Source organism: Squalius cephalus (assembly GCF_949319135.1).
Source record: "Squalius cephalus genome assembly, chromosome: 15".
NCBI classification, from domain to species: domain Eukaryota; kingdom Metazoa; phylum Chordata; class Actinopteri; order Cypriniformes; family Leuciscidae; genus Squalius; species Squalius cephalus.
Window position 1 is genome coordinate 34,271,557 of NC_137136.1, and position 22,461 is coordinate 34,294,017.

General features: G+C 36.2%; 1 protein-coding gene across 1 annotated transcript in view; it reads right to left on the bottom strand.

Annotated features, from left to right (window-relative positions):
* hace1 (HECT domain and ankyrin repeat containing E3 ubiquitin protein ligase 1) overlaps nt 1-18,985 on the bottom strand; it is a 34,811-nt gene extending 15,826 nt beyond the window's left edge. The window contains exons 1-14 of the mRNA XM_079894108.1: nt 18,682-18,985; nt 17,527-17,581; nt 17,283-17,372; nt 14,727-14,831; nt 14,446-14,521; nt 12,813-12,944; nt 12,648-12,730; nt 10,145-10,241; nt 7,048-7,149; nt 6,539-6,645; nt 6,295-6,445; nt 3,969-4,276; nt 1,969-2,037; nt 1,260-1,347 (exon numbers count right to left, since the gene is read on the bottom strand). Coding sequence (XP_079750234.1) covers nt 1,260-1,347; nt 1,969-2,037; nt 3,969-4,276; nt 6,295-6,445; nt 6,539-6,645; nt 7,048-7,149; nt 10,145-10,241; nt 12,648-12,730; nt 12,813-12,944; nt 14,446-14,521; nt 14,727-14,831; nt 17,283-17,372; nt 17,527-17,581; nt 18,682-18,772 — 1,554 coding nt within the window. The 5' untranslated portion in view covers nt 18,773-18,985. The remainder of the gene's footprint in view (nt 1-1,259; nt 1,348-1,968; nt 2,038-3,968; nt 4,277-6,294; nt 6,446-6,538; nt 6,646-7,047; nt 7,150-10,144; nt 10,242-12,647; nt 12,731-12,812; nt 12,945-14,445; nt 14,522-14,726; nt 14,832-17,282; nt 17,373-17,526; nt 17,582-18,681) is intronic.
* Between the last annotated feature and the right edge of the window lie 3,476 nt (nt 18,986-22,461).

Below are 22,461 nucleotides of genomic sequence, written 5' to 3' on the forward strand. Positions count from 1 at the left end.
CTGTCTATCCTCACAGTCGCTTATGGCTCACACGAACAATTGAGAAAGAAAACGGATGCGTATCATTATCTTGGATCCGTGCATTCGGTCTTAAAGTGACAGCAGCCTAATAAACCTGTTGCTGTCTGTGTCATTATTGTTAATTAAAGAACTAAATACAAAGTCAAGTCACCTTCATTTATTTAGCGCTTTTTACAATACAGATTGTTTCAAAGCAGCTTCACAGTGATTATTGGAAATGAATGCAACAAAGATTGGTTTGGCTGTACAGCAGATCTAGAGGAAAGTCATTGTCCAGCTTAAGTAAGTTTTGATTAATTCATTTCTGTTGTAAAAATCTTTATTTATTAACTTAGGGGCCGCTGACATGAGACCGTTTTCAACTGAAAACAGAAAACTTTAATGCGTTCTGGCCGTTCATTTACACGACAACAGCCTGAGAACGCACACTTTGAAGTAGGTTTCATAGTGCAAGGTTTTGAAAACGGGTTTTGAAAGCGATACCGTTATCATCTCCGTGTAAACTTCAAAAACGTGAATCTGTGAAGATTCTGTGAATCTTTCTTTACAAAGTGACATTGACCGCAGTGGGTTAGGGTTAGGGTTAGCGTTTTTAGTCGTTTCCACGGATCCGTGTGAACGGGAATCAGTTTGATAACGTTTTCAGAGGGAAAAACTTTTGTCGTGAAACAAAAAAAACTTTGAACAAAAACAAAAAGAAAATCACTTTTGTAGCTGTAACTAAGATTAATTATATTTAATTTATACAGTGAAGACTATGCAGTGTTACTTAACAATTGATTATTACATTTCTGTCCCTGAATACTATTAGGCTAACCCAGTGGTTCCCAATCCTGGTCCTGGGGACCCACAGCTCTGCACAGTTTGTATGTCTCCCTCATTTAACACACCTGATTCAGATCATCATCTCGTTAGGAAAGAGCTCTATGAACTGAACTGGGTGTGTCAGATAAAGGAGACATATAAAATGTGCAGAGCTGTGGGTCCCCAGGACCAGCATTGGGAACCACTGGGCTAACCTGAAAAACATAAAGCTCTTTATTTCATTTGTATCTTTGTTCTATTGTATTCATCTATGCTTGTAATTTGTTTGTTATTTTCCATGCAGATTCACTCCACCTACAAAATCACCTCAATCATCCTAGATTGATTCATTCTTTCCAAATAGAGCTTTATTCAAATCATCTTCTTTTCCCTAAAGCTGTTCAGTGCCCAGTTTCAGGATTCATCATGCTTACCTGGCCTTTGATAATATGCATGAAGCGAGACATGAGTTCAGGACATTCCAGCAGGAAGTGGAAGTGGTTGAAGATAATTTTGGGATTCCTGGGAATAATGAAAGAGCAATTGTAAGAAAGTGTTTTAAAAGTATAGGGCAACACATATGCTCACCGCTAGCCATAAACTAAAGTTTAAAGGTATAGTTCACCTGAAAATTAATCTCTGCCATATTCACGCATATATAGTAAAGTGTAATGTATTCCTGTGATCAAAGCTGAACTTTCAGCATCATTACTCCAGTCTTCAGCGTCACATGATCCTTCAGAAATCACTCTAATATGAGGATTTGATGATCAAGAAACATTTATGATTGTTTTGCTGCTTCAGATTTTTGTGGAAACTGATGAACTTTAATGAACAGAAAGACCAAAAGAGCAACATTTATTTGAAATAGAATCTTTTGTATGATTATAAATGTCTTTAATGTCACTGATCAACTGAATGCGTCCTTGATGAATAAAATTACTTTTGAAAGTCGTGTCGACTAGTTTTATGATATTGCTTGTGTGTTTTTAGAGCTTGTCAGATGCTGTCACTATGCACATTCATTGTATAGAAAAAGAGATGCATGAAGATTATTTAAAATGTTCTTTTTTTCCCCATTAAACTATTCGTTAATAAGCAAATGTAACAGATTTATAAATGTATTAGATGTTCTTGACTTACCTTGTCACAAAACACTTGAGTACTTCATCATGTTTACAGACAAACTCGATGAATCGAGGAGAGGTCATGCTAGATATCAGAGAAGGAAGAAGAGTATGCAGGGTCTCAGACTTGGCCATGAGAGCACATAATAAATCATGCATTAATTAAAGAGCGATTTAACAATCTAATAACATTATCATTAGAGAAGCGGTGGTGGTGTCGGGTGACGATTCATAACGTAATAACTGCACATAATGTAATAAGCATTTCAATATTAATGCAATAACATTTTCATAATGTGATAACTTTCTCAAAACGCAATAAAATCTTGAGTTCACAATTTAATAACCATCTTTCACATTATGTAATAGGTTATTGTATGAGACATTTATTACATCATGAACACACTGTAGAAATAATGCAACCACAGGTCACAGTTGTTTACAATATAATTGTCTTTCAATATAATACATTTTATCATAAAATAGGCTACATTGTGAACTCAACATTTTTGATAAATATTGTACATATTTTGTGATTATGACATATTCCATCATAAGTCATAATAACCCAGAAACACATTTAAAAGGCATTATAAGTTTTTAAATCATTTTTGAGATATAGTCATATAAATGGTTGTCATATAAACTTGTTTATATTCTACCAAAATGTATAATGCTTTTCTAATTCAAGTGAAATGATTCTCTACAGAGTTGATTTTCATTTCTCTATATAACTAATGAACTAAAGACATTATTGACCAAATCATTAGCTGAAAGCTCTTCACAGGCTGTTATACTGATTATTTGGGTTATGTAAATAAAAGTAATGCACAGTAATAATAATAATAGCATGAATATTTGAATATGGTGCCTTTCACAGGTTAAGACTGGATTTAGATAAAAAAATGTACTGTTAGGGAATACTAATACCTTTTTATGTTTAATAAAAAATATAATAATAATAATAATAGCATTAATATTTAAATCTTGTGCATTCTGTAGGTAGTTACAGACTGGATTTAGATTTAAAAATGTTCTGTAATGGAATAAAAATATTTTTTTCTGTTTATAAAAAAGCTAAAACAATTATGAAAAATATGAAGTTTTTGCCGAGATTATATTTTAATACATTTCTCATAAAGTAAAATTTGTTTTTACATTATGAGCTCAAGATTTTATTAAAAATGATTACATTATGAACATTTTATTGCATTAGTAATGTCTTACATTATGAGTTGGCACATTTCTCAGTTTTCCTGTATTCCCCATTAACTTTACTTATTCTACACTTTTGAAGCATTTAGGTCCACGTATAAAGTTCACATGTAAATGCAAGTTGTTGACGGTTCTTTTATCCAAAGCCTACAGTGTCTTCAAGATATGCATTTTGTCAGAATGTGTGTTTTCCTGCTGGATATCGAACGCATGGACATGTTGTCCCTTTCGAACAAGCCATTATTTTCTGCGGTTTATTTTGATCAAATGGTCTGTGTGGACTGTGGGAGTGACACTGGTTTTGAGGTGATGTTTCATGTGTGAAAAATGATTCTTCATGCTTCATCACAACCATTCTCTCACAATTTTAACCCTGATGAATATGGACATGGAATATGGCCATGATGTGTGTGTTCCTACATGGTTGTTTAACCTAACAACATGACCTTTACTCCGTGTCACATTAAAGGAAGCTGTGCTTCTATATTTCACGGCCAAATCCAGGTTACAATAGATTGATAAACAACTAAAAACCTTTATAATATGCTTAAGATTAATTTTTAATAAAACTGATTCTAGACTGACTTTGTTTAAACCCCTTTCAAGGGTGTCAGAATACATTTGTTCCACAGAGGACTAAAAATAGCACAAGACAAAAACAAATGTTTAGATATTTTCTGTGAGTGAACCGTGTGGCATCAAGTGTAAATCGCTTGCTCCCAGCACGATTATCATTACAGAATATACAGCTTTTATCCATTGGTTTTGTGTGGACTGGTTTGAGTTTGAGGTCAGTCTTACCCATGAGGCATCTGACAGGAACAGCACATGTAGAAGGCCTGGATCACGGCGCTCAGGCGATTGGCTATCATCGAGATGACGTCCTGACCGTCGGCATAACCCTCTGGTGTCTTCATCACGGAGCTGGCGTCCAGTAACAGTGGGGCACTTTCGCTGGATCCCGAGGGGTCGACCTCCTGCTTTTTCAGGAAAAGTGAGGCGATGTCATTTCCTGAGGATGAGGTTGATGCGTCTGTGCTCTCCTTCTCCAGCTCAGTGGAGATGAGGACCAGCCATTCATCAAGAGAGTGCCATAACAGCTCCAGAGGCTAGACAGAAACACAAGAGAACGTCACTTCAACACAAGACCAGAGAAATCATGTTCCTCTGCGCAGCGTTCAGCATTAGGGCCAGGTGATGTACTGAATATTTATAAAACTGTTAGTTCTAGTCCTTGATTCTGATTGGTCAATAGCTGTGTTTTATTCACAATAAAACCAGAGACCGTCTTATATTAAGGAGATGTGCGGGTCTGTATCTCTTACCATTGGAGAAAGTGTAACGGCTAACTTGGATCACATGAGGCACCTCAGCCAATGGTGTAATGGCAGTGACAAATAATTTTTTTTTATGACAGTCTGCTCCAGCTTACGTTAGTCAATTTCATGTGGATTATTACCGGTCTGACCGGCGTTAGCTTCGATATAGCCGAAGCAAGTCGAACACAGGAATGCAGGAAGTATGGCAGGGCGACGCAGCGTCTCGTCCCCTTCTCAGGGAACTAGGGTTACAGTCGTAACCTGAGACGTTCCCTTTGTGGACATATGGAAGATTCAGCTTTTCCTGGCCCTGAGTAGTAAAAGGAGGAGGACAGAAAGCTCGCAACACGATAGGCCTTGGTAAATTGGTCGACACTTTAGGGATGTAGCCCTGCTTAGGGTAAAGTAATGCCTTGACCATCCCAGGTGCGAATTCAAGGTAAGATGGGAGAAACCGAAAGGGCCTGAAGGTCTCCGCCTCTCATTAGGGACGAAATAGCCAGAAGAAAAATGGTCTAAAACAGATCCACTTCCGCTTGGCCATAAACACCCATATATACTCCACCCCCTTGCTCTCATCCAAATCCCCCAGCAGGTCAGGACTGCCATGGTGTGTACGCACGCTCCCGTATAAGCTTTCCCCACCAAGCTAGATGTTGTTTTTAGTGGCTTAGTGGGTAGCACTGGGGCCTTCAGGGCCTCCCATAGCCGTATTCTTTCAACCCCCTTAAATCGGAATAAATATGTACTTGGGGGCTGAAAAGTCGGGATGAATATGGCTTATTCCATGATCTGGACAGCTCAATGTGCAGAGCAGGAAAAAATGGAAGGCCCTGTGATGGAGGTGACACATTAGTTTGTGACAAAAAGCGATAGTCTAATTTGCTTTTGGGACGAGCACTTGTTTCTTGACCGGCCACTCAATATTAAGTTTAACCACGGCACGAGACATCACCTCCACCAGCTCCTCATACGCTGGGGAAAGAGGTGGCGAATCCTCTTCCACCTTATTTTCTCTTTCAATGCTCAGCACATCTAATTCCTCAGTACTAGAGCACTGAAGCATTGGGCTCTCACCCCGGGCGGAGGAAGCCGCTGGGCGGACACCAGTGAGAGAGCGCTGGATCCTTCGGGTAAAGGAAGAGAAAGGGCGGAGCCTGTCTTCTCACCCCGCTGAGAGATCCATTTGCGATCCCCAAGAATGCCTTCTCCGTGCTGCCTTAGCAGAAGCAGGTCCGGATCCCTGAGGATCGCAAGCCTGGCCACTTTCCTCGAAAAGCGTGCTTATCCTTTCCTGGTCATGACGTCATCCGCCCATGACGTTCACTCTCGCCATTGGACTAGTTGGCATACGTGCTTCAGACGCAATCACGCAGAGGCGTTCACAAAACGTCGTCGACGCAGCGCGAGTTCCCTCGAAAGGGAACTACATTTAAGATTACACTAAACTTAATTGTAATTTAATACGCATTTAATGTGATTTTACCATCATTCATTAAAAAGTGTTATATCATCATCATTAGGCACACAGTAGTTGACACAACAGTTCATGTTTTATTTCAATTAAACAACATAAAATGTAACACAATATTTATAATTAAAAGATTAATTTTGTCTTTATTCATTATTATGAATTTGGGAAGATGGTTGGCTCATGTTGCGTTCCCAAATGCAAATGATAAGCGACTCAAACACACAGAGTAGCATTTACTGCGAATCATGAAAATGAAAAACAGAACATTAGTTTCTTTAAGCATCTGAACACTGGCATTGAATTAAGATTGGTTTGCAATATAAAGCCCACTGACCTTGAACACCTGGCTGCGGGGCGTCTTGTTTCCATTGTAGCACATGTCACTCCCGTTGTTTGGGGAGGACGGTCCCAGGCAGAACACATGACAGAAGATCCGGATAATCCGGAGAAAACTCTTTGTTTGGACCTCAAAGTTACTGGACAAGCTGAGTGGACACAGAGTGAGAAACTGATGTGAGTAAAGGAAGGTCTAAATAAGAAGAGGAATTTCTTGAAAATTGTGGATAACGCAGATGCACCTCAGCAGTTTATGTCCATTTGTGGTGGCCACGTCAGCCAAGCTGGTCAGGATCCTTTGGTAGTTGGAGTCGTTTTGCTGAGAAACATATTCTAGAACCTGCCGTAGCTTTGTAATAATGGTAACACTTTACAATAAGGCTCTATAGTTAACATTAGGTAACTACATTAGTTAACATGAACTAATAATGAACTGCACTTCTTCAGCATAAAATTATTTTCAACATTTACTAACACATTATTAAAATCAAAAGTTGTATATCTTAACATTAGTTAATGCACTGTGAACTAACATGAACAAACAATGAACAGCTTTATTTTTATTAGCTAACATTAACAAAGATGAACAAATACAGTAACAAACGTATTGCTCATGTTAGTTAATATATTAACTAATGTTAACAAATGAACCATATTGTAAATGTTACCAAAGTAATATTCAACATGTAAAAAGGCATTTAGACATTTTACATAAACGTATGAAGATAGATGAGGAAAAAAAGAGGCGTACCATGTTTTCTTTCATGTCGTCATTCTGGGTCATCTGTATCAGCGTCTGAAAGAGTCTGCTGTGGTGCTGGATGAGAATCTCACACGTTTCACCATAACCACCCTACAATTAGATACACACGAGCTTTAGTGTCCTGCATATGAGTGCCGGAGTTATTAACGTTAGCTGAAACTAAAACTAGAGGTGTAACGAGGATGCAAATGATATGATTCGTGATATGGTCTAGAGTTAGTTTTATCCAAGACTCAGCTTACTGTATTTATAAGGTATCATTTACACCAAAAGTGTATATTCTGTCATCATGTACTCACTCTCATGTCGTTTGAAAACCTATAAGATTTTCGTTCAACTTCCAAACACACGAGAATATATATTTTATGAAACCTGAGAGATTTCTGTCCCTCCATTTAAAGGCCATTCCTCTAAAACTTAAAAGATCCCAAAAAAATGTCATAAAGGCATCGTAAAAATAATCAATTGAGTGGTTTAATCTAAATCCAAGTCTTCTGAAGAGACACGACGGCTTTATATGATGTACAGATTCACAACGACATGCAGACTGCAGTAAACACAGACATTATGTACCTAAATGCCTTTTTACATGTTGAATTCACATGCTTGCGTGCCGCAGAAACATCATGAGAGTGAGTACAGAGAACAGAGTTTCAGTGACAATACTAAATAAAACTACTTTATGAACAATGTATAATAATGCAATGGGGGAATATTTGTGGGTCATGATAATAAAATAACAATAATAATCTTATTTTAATAATATAAGTAATAATAATAAAAACCTCTCTTCTTTATTTTGTCTTAAAATAATCGCAAAAGTATCGTATCGTGAGTTCAGTCTCATGATTTGTATCGAATCGTGACATGAGTATATTGTCACACAACCCTAACAAAAACTATTAAAAACATTAAAGACATTATTTCTCTGTAAACTGATAATAAATATTTGCTGAAAAACTTAAACGGAACTAAAATTAGAAATGTTGCCTTGGCAATAAATAATAAGTTTAAGATGAAATACTAAAACTGTTACCCGGAAATAAAAACTAAAACTAAATGAAACTTATATATATATATATATATTATAAACATATAAACTTATATAAACTTATATAAACGTATATATATATATATATATATATATATATATATATATATATATATATATATATATTAGGGGTGTAACGATACACATGTTTGTATTGAACTGTTCAAATTGTATTAGCAGTCACGAGCACCACAACGTTTCCCAACAAGCGGAACGAAACTGCACTACTCATTATTTTGCGCTTCACAGACCGTTTATCAGTTTGGACCAATATAGCGCGAGCCGATCTTGATCATACGACACTGTTACTATATTGCTAAGAGACTCAGTAAAACAAGCATTTGAATTCGCCACTGAAGTAATAACATCTCTGCGAGATCTAGTGAGAAGCATTCACATTTCTCCATTATTAACCGTAGATCTCTATTAGATCAAACAGCGCTGACGTGGAAACCACATGGAAACGTGGAAAACTCACACTTATTTAAAAATAAGGTAAAAATCAAGTACATTTCTCTGACATTTATTTCTTTTTACTGCACCGAAAACGTATCGAACCATGACACCACTGTCGTATCCAACCGAACCGTGAATTTTGTGAACCATTATACCCCTAATATATTATAAATATATATATATATACACACATACATACATATATACATATACATATACACATACATATATATATATATCTATATATATATATATATATATATATATATATACACAGTACAGGCCAAAAGTTTGGACACATTACTATTTTTAATGTTTTTGAAAGAAGTTTCTTCTGCTCATCAAGCCTGCATTTATTTGATCAAAAATACAGAAAAAAAATTTATATTGTGATATATTATTACAATTTAAAATAATTGGTTTTCAATTTATTATACTTTAAAATATCATTTATTTTGGTGATGCAAAGCTGAATTTTCAGGATCATTACTCCAGTCTTCAGTGTCACATGTGACATCCAGTCTATCACATGATCCTTTAGAAATCATTCTAATATTCTGATTTATTATGAGTGTTGGAAACAGTTCTGCTGCTTAATATATTTGATGAATAAAAGGTTAAAAAGAACTGCATTTATTCAATTTATTTTTTTTATTTTTTTTATATAAATCTTCTTTATTATCACTTTTGATCAATTTAACACATCCTTGCTGAATAAAATTATTGTTTTATTTAAAAAAAAATAAAGAAAAAAATTACTGACCCCAAATTACTGACCAGTAGTGTATGTTGTTGTTATAAAATATTTCTATCTTGAAAACATTTGCTTCTTTTTTTTTCTTTTCTTTTTTCTTTTTCTTTTTTTTATTCATCAAAGTATCCTAAAAAAGTATCACAGGTTATGAAAAAATATTAAGCAGCAGAACTGTTTCCAACTTTGATAATGAATCATCATATTAGAATGATTTCTAAAGGATCATTTGATAGACTGGAGTAATGATCCTGAAAATTCAGCTTTGCATCACAGAAATAAATGATAATTTAAAGTATAATAAATTGAAAACCAATTATTTTAAATTGTAATGATATATCACAATATTACATTTTTTTTCTGTATTTTTGATCAAATAAATGCAGGCTTGATGAGCAGAAGAAACTTCTTTCAAAAACATTACAAATAGTAATGTGTCCAAACTTTTGGCCTGTACTGTATATATATATATATATATATATATATATATATATATATATATATATATATATATATATATATATATATACATACATACATACATACATATATATACTGTATATACATACATATTTAACATATCTTTATTGCGAGGATTAACCCCTTGAGATGAGACATCTCGTTTTCGAGGGGGTCCTCCAGTACATATACATATACATATATATACATACACATACATACATACATACATATATATATATATAAACAAATTAAATGACAAAAGCACATCACAAAATCACTCAAATTTAAAAAAAAACTAAAAATGTAAAATTGAAATGTAAGATGTGAATGAAGCTGTAGTGAAGCTGCAGTAGGAGTGTGTTCACCTGCACACACAGGTCCAGTGGCGTGACCCCGTTCTTGTCGGACAGATACTTGGCTCCCCTGAGCAGCAGAATCTGGGCCGTGTCCCTCTGACCGTGACTAAAACACAATGACAAAAGCTTGACAACTGCACAATATCAATATCTTCCTTCCATGCCAACAAGTTTCGATCCCTCCTCATTTTTCTATGATGTTTTGCACTTTGTTCAAGAAGTTATTGGGCCCTATCTTACACCCAGTGCAATGCAGCGCGACGCAAGTGTTTTTTGCTAGTTTCAGCCCAACATTGCAGATTGACTGAACTGCATAAATAAGCTCTTATTTTTAAATTCCCGAACCCGTCCTAAACAGCGTGCCGCTGTATGCGTGGCAAATAAACTCAGTCATAATAAATAAGTGTAATTTCGTATGCTTTTGTACCAGTATTTATGTATTGATCCTTAATGTTAAATATTGTTTCTGAATGTTATTTGCATGTAAAAATACCAACTACCTTGTAACCAATCAGATCAACGCGTGATCGTCAACGAGTGGATCTCTGAGCTGAGTGAGTGAGTGGAGGCGGGGCTCATTTGCATATTCATATAACCGCAAATACTAAATGAGGCAAGGGTGTCGAGTTACTTTCAAGATATTTTAAGGCATGAAGAATTTGAAGGAAAAAACATTTAAATATGTAATTTTGGTGATCAAAGATGAGTTTCAAGGGATACAATCATTATTATTTTTACGGATAGTTATATGAGGCAAATCAGCAGAAATTCACAGCATTTCAACAACTTCTGCTCACGTATTTGAAGGCTGCTATTGGATTATTGAGGGTAAATGGGCAATTCCGCGCAAAACTGTCACATCCATAACACCAACACAATGCAATGGTATTTAGTTGGCGTTATGGATGTGACATTTTTGCGTGGAATTGCCCAAATGTCTTATTACGCGACTTATGGAGAGCTTACAACCTACTAGCTACGTTCTGCCTTGAGAACAAATGGTGCAAAAAAAAAAAAATGGTACATTTGTTTGCTAGCTAGTTGTTACAAAGTCTCTAGTGTGGACTTTACAAATCGTGCCATGTACATTTACATTTACATTTATTCATTTAGCTGACGCTTTTATCCAAAGCGACTTACAATTGCTATACATGTCAGAGGTCGCACGCCTCTGGAGCAACTAGGGGTTAAGTGTCTTGCTCAGGGACACATTGGTGTCTCACAGTGGATTTGAACCCGGGTCTCTCACACCAAAGGCATGTGTCTTATCCACTGCGCCATCACCACCCCGCAAAGAATTCCCATCTCGTGTTTTTATAGATGCGTATGGTTCATTTACAATACACGAGATTCACAAAAGCTGCGAGCGAGTTATGAAATTAGGCACAGAGCAGACCCAGAATTCATGTTTTAAAACCGATCATCCGTACGTTTAATTGCTCTTTCTAATTATGTGTTGTGAGGCATGTTAGTGTTGATCACATCATCATCAGCCTTGAGTGGACTGATTTCAGTAATCAAAACAAGAGACGGATGAGTGCTGTTGCTCGGCAACCAAAGCAATGTTTCCTTATCAGGGAATTCTCATTAAACTCACAAGAAAGCCCTTTTAACACAGGAAAGATATCTGTTCAAACCCCTAATTACCCTAATTATGTTTCTTGTGCGGTCAGAAAACTGTCCAGATTCAGTCACTGAAAGGAAGTTGATTTCTTAAAGGGGGGGTATAATGCCCTTTTCACAAGATGTAAAATAAGTCTCTGATGTCCCCGGAGTGTCTATGTGAAGGTTTAGCGCAAAATTATTATTTTTTTGTTAAAATTGACACTTTTTGAGGGTGAGCAAAAACGTGCCGTTTTTGTGTGTGTCCCTTTAAATGCAAATGAGCTGCTGCTCCCGGCACAGAAGGCGAGCTTCAAGAGCTTGTGTGTGTGTGTGTGTGTGTTAGCAGCTCTGATTACCTCACAGACAGGCTGTGAACATTTTAAAAACTTTTGGCCTTTAAATGTTTAAACCGGAGTCGGACAAAGATGTAGAGACTCAAGAAGAAGTGACAACATGTAGAAGCAACAGGACGTTTCTGAATGGTTAGTTGATGAATTTATGTAGCTGATGTGGAGTTAACGATCTTCAATTAGCATATTCTGTCATGATAATCTATAAATCGTGTTCAGGGGGCGGGGTGTATGCAAATTTTAGGGTTAGTGATGTCACTAATCCGTGAAGAAGCTCATTGTAGTCTCTACCAGCCGTTTGTTGTAGTCCTTAAAAAGTGATTTCTTTAAAAGCAAATATCTCCCTTTGCTTTGAACTTTGAGCGTTGTAACTTTGCAGATGTTGTTTATGCTCAAACAGCAACATTACACACTAACTAAAGTTAGGAAAGTTAAATCATAATCAACCACCCCTTTAAGGGCCACATTCGACCTGTTGACCACGTGTGCCACTTTCAGGCCGGAGTGAACCAGACCGTAATCATGGTAAACGCTGGTAGTTGTGTGAAAATGATCACCTGCAGGCGAAATAGAGAGGAGTCGCTCCAGACACATTGGGCCTGTTGATGTCCGCCCCACTGTCCAGAAGACACTGCACTGTCTGTGGGAAACATCATTAGTAGCTTTAGTAAAAGGACTCTCAGTTCGAGTGTGTAACTGTGGTGGACAGACAGTTTTCGTACCGTCTTGTGTCCGTTCTGGCAGGCCACATGCAAGGCCGTCTGGCCCATGGCGTCCTCCACGTCCACATTAGACACGTGCTGGACCAGGTCATGAAGAAGCTCAGTCCTGCCATTCACTGCCAGCCAATGAATCTAAACACACGAGAGGAAGAACTTAATATGACCCTGGACCACAAAACAGTCACAAGGGTCAATTTTTTTAAACTGAGATCTATACATCATCTGAAAGCTGAATAAATAAGATTTCCATTGATATATGATTTGTTAGGATAGGACAATATTTGGTCGAGATGCAACTATTGACAATCTGGAATCTGAGGATGCAAAAAAATCTAAACATTGAGAAAATCTCCTTTAAAGTTGTTCATTTATGTTGGCGATTGTGCTGCATTCACTCACAAAAATAAATGTTTTATATATTTACGGTAGGAAATTTACAAAATATCTTCATGGAACATGATCTTTACTTAATATCCTAATGATTTTGGCATAAAAGAAAAATCTATAATTTTGACCCATACAATGTATTGGCTATTGCCTCAAATATACCCGTGCGACTCGAGACTGGTGACGTGATCCAGGGTCACATATCAGTAAATAATATTATAGGGTAATTCCGTGCCAACTCAACCAGAGGGTCGCCAGCTAAACATTTTGATTTTGACTTTTTTTTTTTGGGCCGGTGAAAGAAATACATAAATTAAGAAGACAGACAAAATATTAACTGTCATGGATGTATATTTACTGAGTAACCCATTGTTTGGTAGAGGAGGGTCAACAGAGATTTGGAGCCAGATTACAGCTGGGGTAAAACTAACTTTAGAAAGATGCAGCATCATTATTTAATTTTTACACAGATATTGGTAGGTCTATTAGTAACATTTTGAATATAAGAATTTTGGCTTTCATCACTATTTCTGTTTGTCTTTCTTCAGAAAAAAAATAAATAAACAAACTTAAACATTTTAGCTAGGGAAATATCTGAAATTTGGTTGATTTGACACGGAATGACACAATATTGGTTACTAAAACACACAAACACATATACATATATGTGTATATACAAATATGTGTGTATATATATATATATATATATATATATATATATATATATATATATATATATATATATATATATATATATATATATATATATATATCCTTTGTTAACATTAGTTAATGTATTAACTAACTTGAACTAACAATGAGCAATACATTTGTTTCAGAATGTATTAATCTTTGTTAGTTAATAAAAATGCAGCTGTTCATTGTTTGTTCATGTTAGTTCACAGTGCATTAATTAATGTTGACAAATACAAATTTTGATTTTAACAATGTATTAATAAATGTTGAAATTAATATGAACTAAGATTAATAAATGCTGTAGAAGTATTGTTAATTCTTAGTTCATGTTACCTAATGTAGTTAACTAATGTTAACAAATAAACCTTATTGTAAAAAATGTTATAATATGAACCCTAAAATGTAGGGGTTTTTTATATTTGAATTCTATATTACAATTAAATATTAAATATATTAATTGTCAGAAAGTGAAGGAGTGAGGATAGTAATAATATTTTTTGTCGTCTCTGTTATTTCAGTCTCAACTGTGCAGATTTATCATCATACTCACAGCAGTGAGACCTTCATTATTGCAGATATTCACATCAGCATTGAACTCTAACAGTCTGCCCATACACTTCTTCTGTCTGTGAAAACATAAGACAACATGGGAAAAAACATCATGGGTCTCAACGTAAATGTATTAAAAATGACTGATCAGTTACCACTTTTTGCATGCAATACACACAAATGGTATATAACACAGTCTTGAAGGATTAATAATAATGCATGTGAACTGCTCTGCATCCAGCAAGCGGCAGAAGCGCAGGAGTGTATTAACCCTCCGTTTACCCGTTTCTTGCAGCCAGATGCAGAGGTGTGCAGCCGGAGATATCCTGATAGTTCGGATTCGCTCCACGCTTTAACAGCAGGACGAGACACTCTACTGATCCACAACTGAAACAAGAGCAACAACAAATAAAACAACATCAATCTGGGTGATTAGAGAACACTAACACTACTGGAAACCGCTTAAAGAGGACCTATTATGCCCTGTTTATGAGATGTAATATAAGTCTCAGAGTCCCCAGAATGTGTCTGTGAAGTCTCAGCTCAAAATACCCCACAGATCATTTATTATAGCATGTTGTAAATGCCCATTTTTGAGCCAAAGCAAAAACAAGCTGTTTTCGTGCATGTTTCTTTAAATGCAAAGATTAACCATCATAGAGTGGATGTTGATCATTTTCATGTTCTTTTAAAGGGATAGTTCACTTTGAAATTAAATTTTGGTATGTTTTAGCTTACCTCAAGGGCATCCAAGATGTAGGTGTCTTTTTTTCCGCAGTAGTTTCAATTTTGATATTTTTAGGTCAAACCGTTCTTGTCTGACAGTCATTTAATGCAGGTCTGTGGTCACTGTCTCAAAGAGCATGCACAGAGTCCAAATTAAACAATTCCCCATCGTAAGTACACACTGATGGCCTAAGACACGAAACGAGCGGTTTGTGTGAGAAAACGAACAGTATTTATATCGTTTTTACCTCTTATACACAGCCACGTCCAAGTGATCTGTATGCAGGCTGGTGCATAGAAATATACTCTAGATGTCGCCTTGGCTACGGCAGTTCTTAACGAATGCATCAGTGTATATATTAACTGTGCACCAGTCTGCATACAGATCACTTGGAAGTGGCTGTGTTACAAGAGGTAAAAACTATATAAATACTGTTCGTTTTCTCACACAAACCGCTCGTTTCGTGTCTTAGGCCATCAATGTGTACTTACGATGGGGAATTGTTTAATTTGGACGATGGGGAATTGTTTAATTTGGACTTCTCTGTGCATGCTCTTTGAGACAGTGACCACAGACCTGCATGATATGACTGACAGACAAGAACGGTTTGACCTAAAGATATCAAAATTGAAACTACTGTGGAAAAAAAGACACCTACATCTTGGATGCCCTTGAGGTAAGCTAAAACATACCAAAATTTAATTTCAAAGTGAACTATCCCTTTAAGTCCTGTCAGTTCAAGCATCAAGCTCAAGAAGACTGGAACTCGCTCTGTTTTCTGTGCACACACACACAAATGTGAGCCGCGCAGACAGCACGTCAACACCGAGTTCAGTTCTCTTTCTAGTCTATTTGTGCTTGAACGGACATGTGCACGTAAAAAAAACATTAAGTCAAAATGCCCGTCTCGACGAGTGTCCTCCTAAACGCAGTCGGCTGTGTGTTGTAAACAGAGAAAGAAAACAGATGCGTATTATTACATTGGGTCTGTGCATTCGTCTTACATTTATGCATTTGGCAGACGCTTTTATCCAAAGCGACTCACATTGCATTTCAAAGTACACATTTACATTCTTATCAGTTCTTGCTTTCCCTGGGAATCGAACCCAAGACCTTGGTGTTGCAAGCACCAACGCTCTACTGTTTGAGCTACAGGAAGGCTGGAAAAGCCAGTCTTAAAGTGACAGCAGCCTAATGTACACACAAAAGAGAAAGAGAAAATCACTTGTAACTTTAACAAAGATAAACTGAACTAATTATTTGAATAATTTATTTTTATTTAATTTATGCAGTGAAGACTATGCAGTGTTATTTTACATTTGATTATTCAATTTCTATCCCTGAATACTGTTAGGCTAACCTGAAAAACATAAAGCACTTTATTTCATTTGTATCTTTGTTCTATTGTATTCATCTATGCTTTTAATTTGTTTATTTTCTATGCAGATTCACTCCACCTACAAAATCACCTCAATCATCCTAGATTGATTAATTCTTTAAAAAAATAGAGCTATTCAAATCATCTGGTGAAATTGTTTTCATATATCGTAGAAAACACAATATTCCAATGTCAGTTTTTTCCAATTTCATGCAGCTGTACTATATATTGCTGTTAATATGAATCAAACAACAAAAGAAAAACAGAAAATCATTCACTGCTCTTGGCTAAATAACTTTAGTAGCTTTAATAAGAATACATTTCTTCCTTGAATGCCGCTATTAAATGCTGTGGCAAGGAGATACACATGGCGGACTGTGTATGGCTCACTGAGGGGCGGGGCTAAGCTAATAGGGCAGATCATGTGCCAGTTGTGGGCGAGGCCTAAGCATTGTGATGTCACACTGGAACACATTCCTGAACGGCTCATTTTGAAACACTGTTTCAGATTTATGTGGAAAATAACAAACGGAGCGGATGGATTTTTACCACAATAGTGTGCTTGTGTACACACTGCAGACACATAATTTTGCATAATTTTGCATAAGAGATCCCCTTTAATGAAGAGTTTCAGAAAGACATATTTAAACAGCGGTGGCAGAACAGGGAATACAAAAGTGGTTAAGTCAATTCTGTAATTTTGTGAGAACGTGAAACAAACAAAATGCCTTACTTGGCTGCAATGTGTAGAAGGCTTCTTTTAACACGTCCAAAGGCGTAGTTGACATCAAACTTTGAGTTCAAAAGCAATTCAGAAACTGACCTATAAGCATAAAAAAATGATATTTTTAAATAAAAAATGGCATTAAACAGTCATAGTTTTAGCATTCATTAGTGTGGCCCAAGAGATTGCTTGGGTTGTTGCATTCTCACAGTATTCAGGAGAAAAACACATCAGACTAACGAGAGAGACGCACCTGTGCTGGTCAGCCATGACCATGGGCATGAGTGTGTACACCGCCGTTTCACTGTCTGCAAGAACAGAAAGACAGAGATGCTGTCAAACAAAGACGACCCAACATGGTGCACTTGGAAGATGAATATCTTATGTTAAATATAAAACACATCAGGGTAGTGCGGCACTATCTTTAATTTATGTATTAAAATAACAGGAATATACTGAGAATCGCCATCAAGAACAAAGACAAAAGTACAATATCCCGAGTTATGAGAGCCGGTCTACAATTAAGGGCACATTTCATTGATGTCCATTGGTGATAATGATATTTTTAAAACACTTTTTTTTTTTTCTTCAACAATTAAGGAAATGCATTTTATAACCTCAAACATATTGTGTGCAGTGCTCACTATTTTGTCTGTTTGAAATTGCCTTCATGTCCCTTAAAGTAAAGTGAGTGGGTCAGAATGATCTATATACGTTTATTGTTTTTGTGTCTTAGTTTGATTTTAAATTGAATTTAGGAACATCATATAATGTTATTTTCTACTGTAGTGGATATTTTGAACACATTACTGTAAGTGTCCTCTCTCGCTCTCTCTTCAATATTTTATCTACAATAACCAATTGTCAAGGAGTATATTAATTGATCATCAAATTTGTTAGGTAATGATTTACAATATTTGTATGATTTCAGTTCAAATATATATTCAGATATGAGGTTAACATGTGGTTGGCCAGACCAGGCCTGGCATTGAGATAATGCTAACTCAAAGTAATTGTCAACTATGCTGTTATCGCTCAACTAGTTGCCCTGCAGAGCAACTCTCAGATAACATACTGTGTGACAGTCATAAGACAATATATATAGCCTATATTAAATTGTGAATAACTAGAATGGTTCTTCTCCTATCCTTTCACTGTACATTTTTTCTTCTTTATCGTTTAATTTTGGGGTAAACTATATCCTGACCTGAGAATCCCCCAAATACACCTTTAGGTGTTTGGTAGTAATTGACCATATTTGGATAAACCCGAATGCATGTGTGTGGCCGTAGAGGAGTCCTTCCCGGAAGCAGAGATGATTACGACATATCCACGGTCGCCTTGACAACGTCAGAAGTCTTCATAAATTGGAATGTTTGTGAATAGAATGTAGTGCGTGACGTCTCACCCTCGGGGAGCTCCACGGTCCTCGCGCGACGCAGGGAGCGCGTCAGTCGATTCAGCTGTACATTAAAATGCTCCATCGCCCGTTCCATCATATGAGACGAACAACACAGAAATCAGCTCATCGAACTCTTATTCTCTCTCTCTTCCTCTCTGAAAAGCCAACGCCTCGATCTCGTCCATCGGCTGTCGGCGGATGCGCTGTGTTCATGACTCATTCCACCGCACAATATCCCTCCATCGCTCTATGATTCATTTTGAGACAATATTTCCTCATGGTGCCTTTCTTCCTGTTATCATTGCAATGCATTATGGGAAGAGTAGTCTTGCTCGGGACAGGCACGCATGTAGACGTAAGGGGTCAGCGACGTGACGCCATTCCATTAATCAGATTCATTCATGTATTCTTTCTTTATTTAGGTTTCTTTCTGACTTAAATATTATAAAACAGTTCATATTCGCAACTTGAAGGTATTTAATCCATTTTTATGCATCACATTACAGTGTTGTGATGTTAGTAATTTTCAGTTTTCCTGGAAGATTTGATTATTATTGCTCTGCAAATAAGTTTAAAAATATAAGATGGGGCCTTAAGAACAATCTGCATTTACTCTCTCTCTTCACTCTCTCACGCCATGAAACATGACAAACTGTTGGACGTATCATTTTTGGCCAGGCTGTCAAAGAAATTATGATCACATGCAAAATTACAGAGAACCAACCAAAGATTAATAACTGTTTATGTTGTAGTCATGGTGTGCTTTTTCCTGTCAGTGTCTTGTTTTTCTATTTTTTATTTTTATTAAATTTTTTGCATATAGTAAAAAAAAAAAAAAAAACTTGTAGCTTTAGTTTGCCTTTTTTGCCAAATCATTTTGTCAGATAAATACCTTAACCAAGACTAGTGTGTTTTGTTCTTTCCTCATATTTAAAATATTTTGAAAAAACTTTTGATTGTTTAATCGAACACGTAGGGCCATTCAAATCAAATATCCCCTCCAGACAGCACTTCTGGACTCCACTGGTCACAAATGTTAAATATAAAAGTAATGTAGGATTTTTAGAGCTCATTAAAGTCATTAACATCATAAAGACCACTATATTTGCATTTGTGCATGTAGTATTTTGCCAGCAAAATATATTAATATAGTATGATATTGTCGTTCACTTTCTCAATGTTTCAGTAATCAAACATTCAACAACAACAAAAAAAATCTTTAAAACTAAAATAGAAGTCACGTACATGAGACTAAAATAACACTGTTCTGACCCAGATTTCTGTGGATGGGGATCAGTGCTAAAACAACTGAGAAATATGTTCCACTGAGAATCTGACAAGCCCTTGATATCAAAATCTTGCAGAAATCTGACACAAGTCACCAAATGAAGAGGAGAGGGATCTGTCGCAGTGCTTCGTTTAATAAACCGAACAATGAAGATACGGTAACTCTGGAGAACATGTTACAGAACACAAGACAGATAACTCAACTGAACTATTAATAACAATAACAGAAATATACAGAGCAGAATCATTACAACCTGCTGGAAAGGTGAGATTGTAGCTGAATATTCAGATTTACATGACTAATATAGCCTAATAATCTGAGCAATAAGACATCATTTTCTTTTCTTTTTCTCTCACTGTACACACTAAAATCTCCTGGGTCAAAAATAACCCATAATGGGTAACCCATAACTCCTGGGTCAAAAATAACCCATAATGGGTAACCCATAACTCCTGGGTCAAAAATAACCCATAATGGGTAACCTATAACTCCTGGGTTAAAAAGGGACCAGCTAATCTCTGGGTTATTTCAACCCAGAAAATTGGGTTATTCTTTTTGCCCCAAATTCTGGGTTAAATACCTGACCCAAAAGCCAACATCTGAGTAGAAATAACCCAAAAATTAGTTGATCCTTTTTTAACTCAGGAGTTGGGTCAAAAATAACCTAACCTGGGTTACTATCTCAGTATGCCTTATTTCAGAAAATAAAATGTTGATTTACATTATATTACACACTTCAAGCACTTTAACATTTGTATTGCATTAAATTAAAATCTATATGAAAAAACACACACTTGGACATGCTTATTTTCCTATTTATTTTAGGTCACACTGTAATAACAATATTAGAAATAAAAATTAGAAAAATAAACAACAATTCTCTGAAGAGCCTCAGGAATTTAAGCCTGCATGGGGCCAACTTTGGGGACAAGATTTTTGATAGTGTCCTCATCAAAGAGAAGAAATGCGTCCTCATCTATGTCTTCATCTGAAAGACAGAAAACAAGACAACATGAGTATTGTTATTATAAGTCGAGACAATTGTGAACCACTCACCAGACACTCTTTCATTATCAAGCTAACAAATAATCACTTTTAAGAGAATGCTGTGGCTTTTTTTTTTTTTACGTGGCCCAAATTTGCTAGTTAACTGTCCATCTTTTCTTTCATTAACAAGTGTAATGACATTAATGCAAAGGTGAATATCTGGCCCATTCTTATGCATAACAGCGTAAAGACAAGGCACAAGTATCTTTTAGGGTTATATAGGCTAGATGTATTCCAGAATAGACGTCATTTATTAAATGGCCTGCAGTGTGTGTTTGGTATAGGAAAAGTTCACAAAAACAAAAACTATTAAATAAATAAATAAATAAATAAACAAGTAGAAAAACGAAGTGTGCTGTCTTTAAAGCACAAGTTATGTCTCTAATAATGAATAAACAACTTTTACCTCCAGTGTCATTTGATCACTTTAGTAGTTAAACAGAGCTGGGGAAAAAAGCAGGAAATCAAAAAAAGCAGTTGTCTTACTTATTTTCTTGCATAACTCAATGGAAAACAGTATCGACGGTTTCTGTCATTGTTTCACATCAGCTAATTACATTCAGGCTAATCATATTCAGCGGTCCAGACTCCAGAGGCTGAGTGTCTGTGTGTAAACGCAAGAGGGCAGCAGAGCATCACTTACTGCTCTCAACACGAGAACATAAAACACCTCTCAATTACACATCTTAAAAATAATATTAATAGCAAAAACAGTTCAATAACATGTATAAAAATTAAAGCTGCAAGCAGCGATGAAAGGGCCCTCGCACCCGTGCCATCAACACTCGGTGGCTTTAGGAAGGCAGAGCATGGTTGGGAAATGTACATTTAAGGAGGTATATATAGTAAGAGTATGTCAAAGTCAGTTACAAAATGTTTTGTATAATGGTGATAATAGCATGCTTCATGACTCAGCTAAGTGTTGCTAGCATGTTCAGTCTGTTTCTAGCATGCTTAGTACACAATAATTATGTGGTTAGTACTGCATTACTGTGTTAACCATGTCAGTTTCTGTTGCCAGTAGGTGGCGTTATGACTATAACTGAATATGAGCATGGATGTGTGTTCAGGACAGAACTCTTATCAAACATGTGAAGTTTGGTGCAAATTGGACATTGCCTTCTTGAGTAACAACAAAGTCATGTTTCATTGAATTAGCATTCTTTAGAACTTAGCTAAGCATTGTTAGCATGTTTTAACATGTTGCTAGAACGGCATCAACGTGTTAAACATGTCACTTCCTGTTGCCAGTTGGTGGCGCTATTACTATAACTGAACATTCTCATGTAGATGTGTTCAGGCCATGACTCTTATCAAAAGTGTGAAGTTTGGGGCAGATTGGACATTCCATGCCTGAGTTACAGCAAATTCCTATTTAATTGCAATAATAGCATGCTTTAGCACTTGGCTAAGAGTTTGCTAGCATGTTTTAGCATGTTTCTAGTATGTTG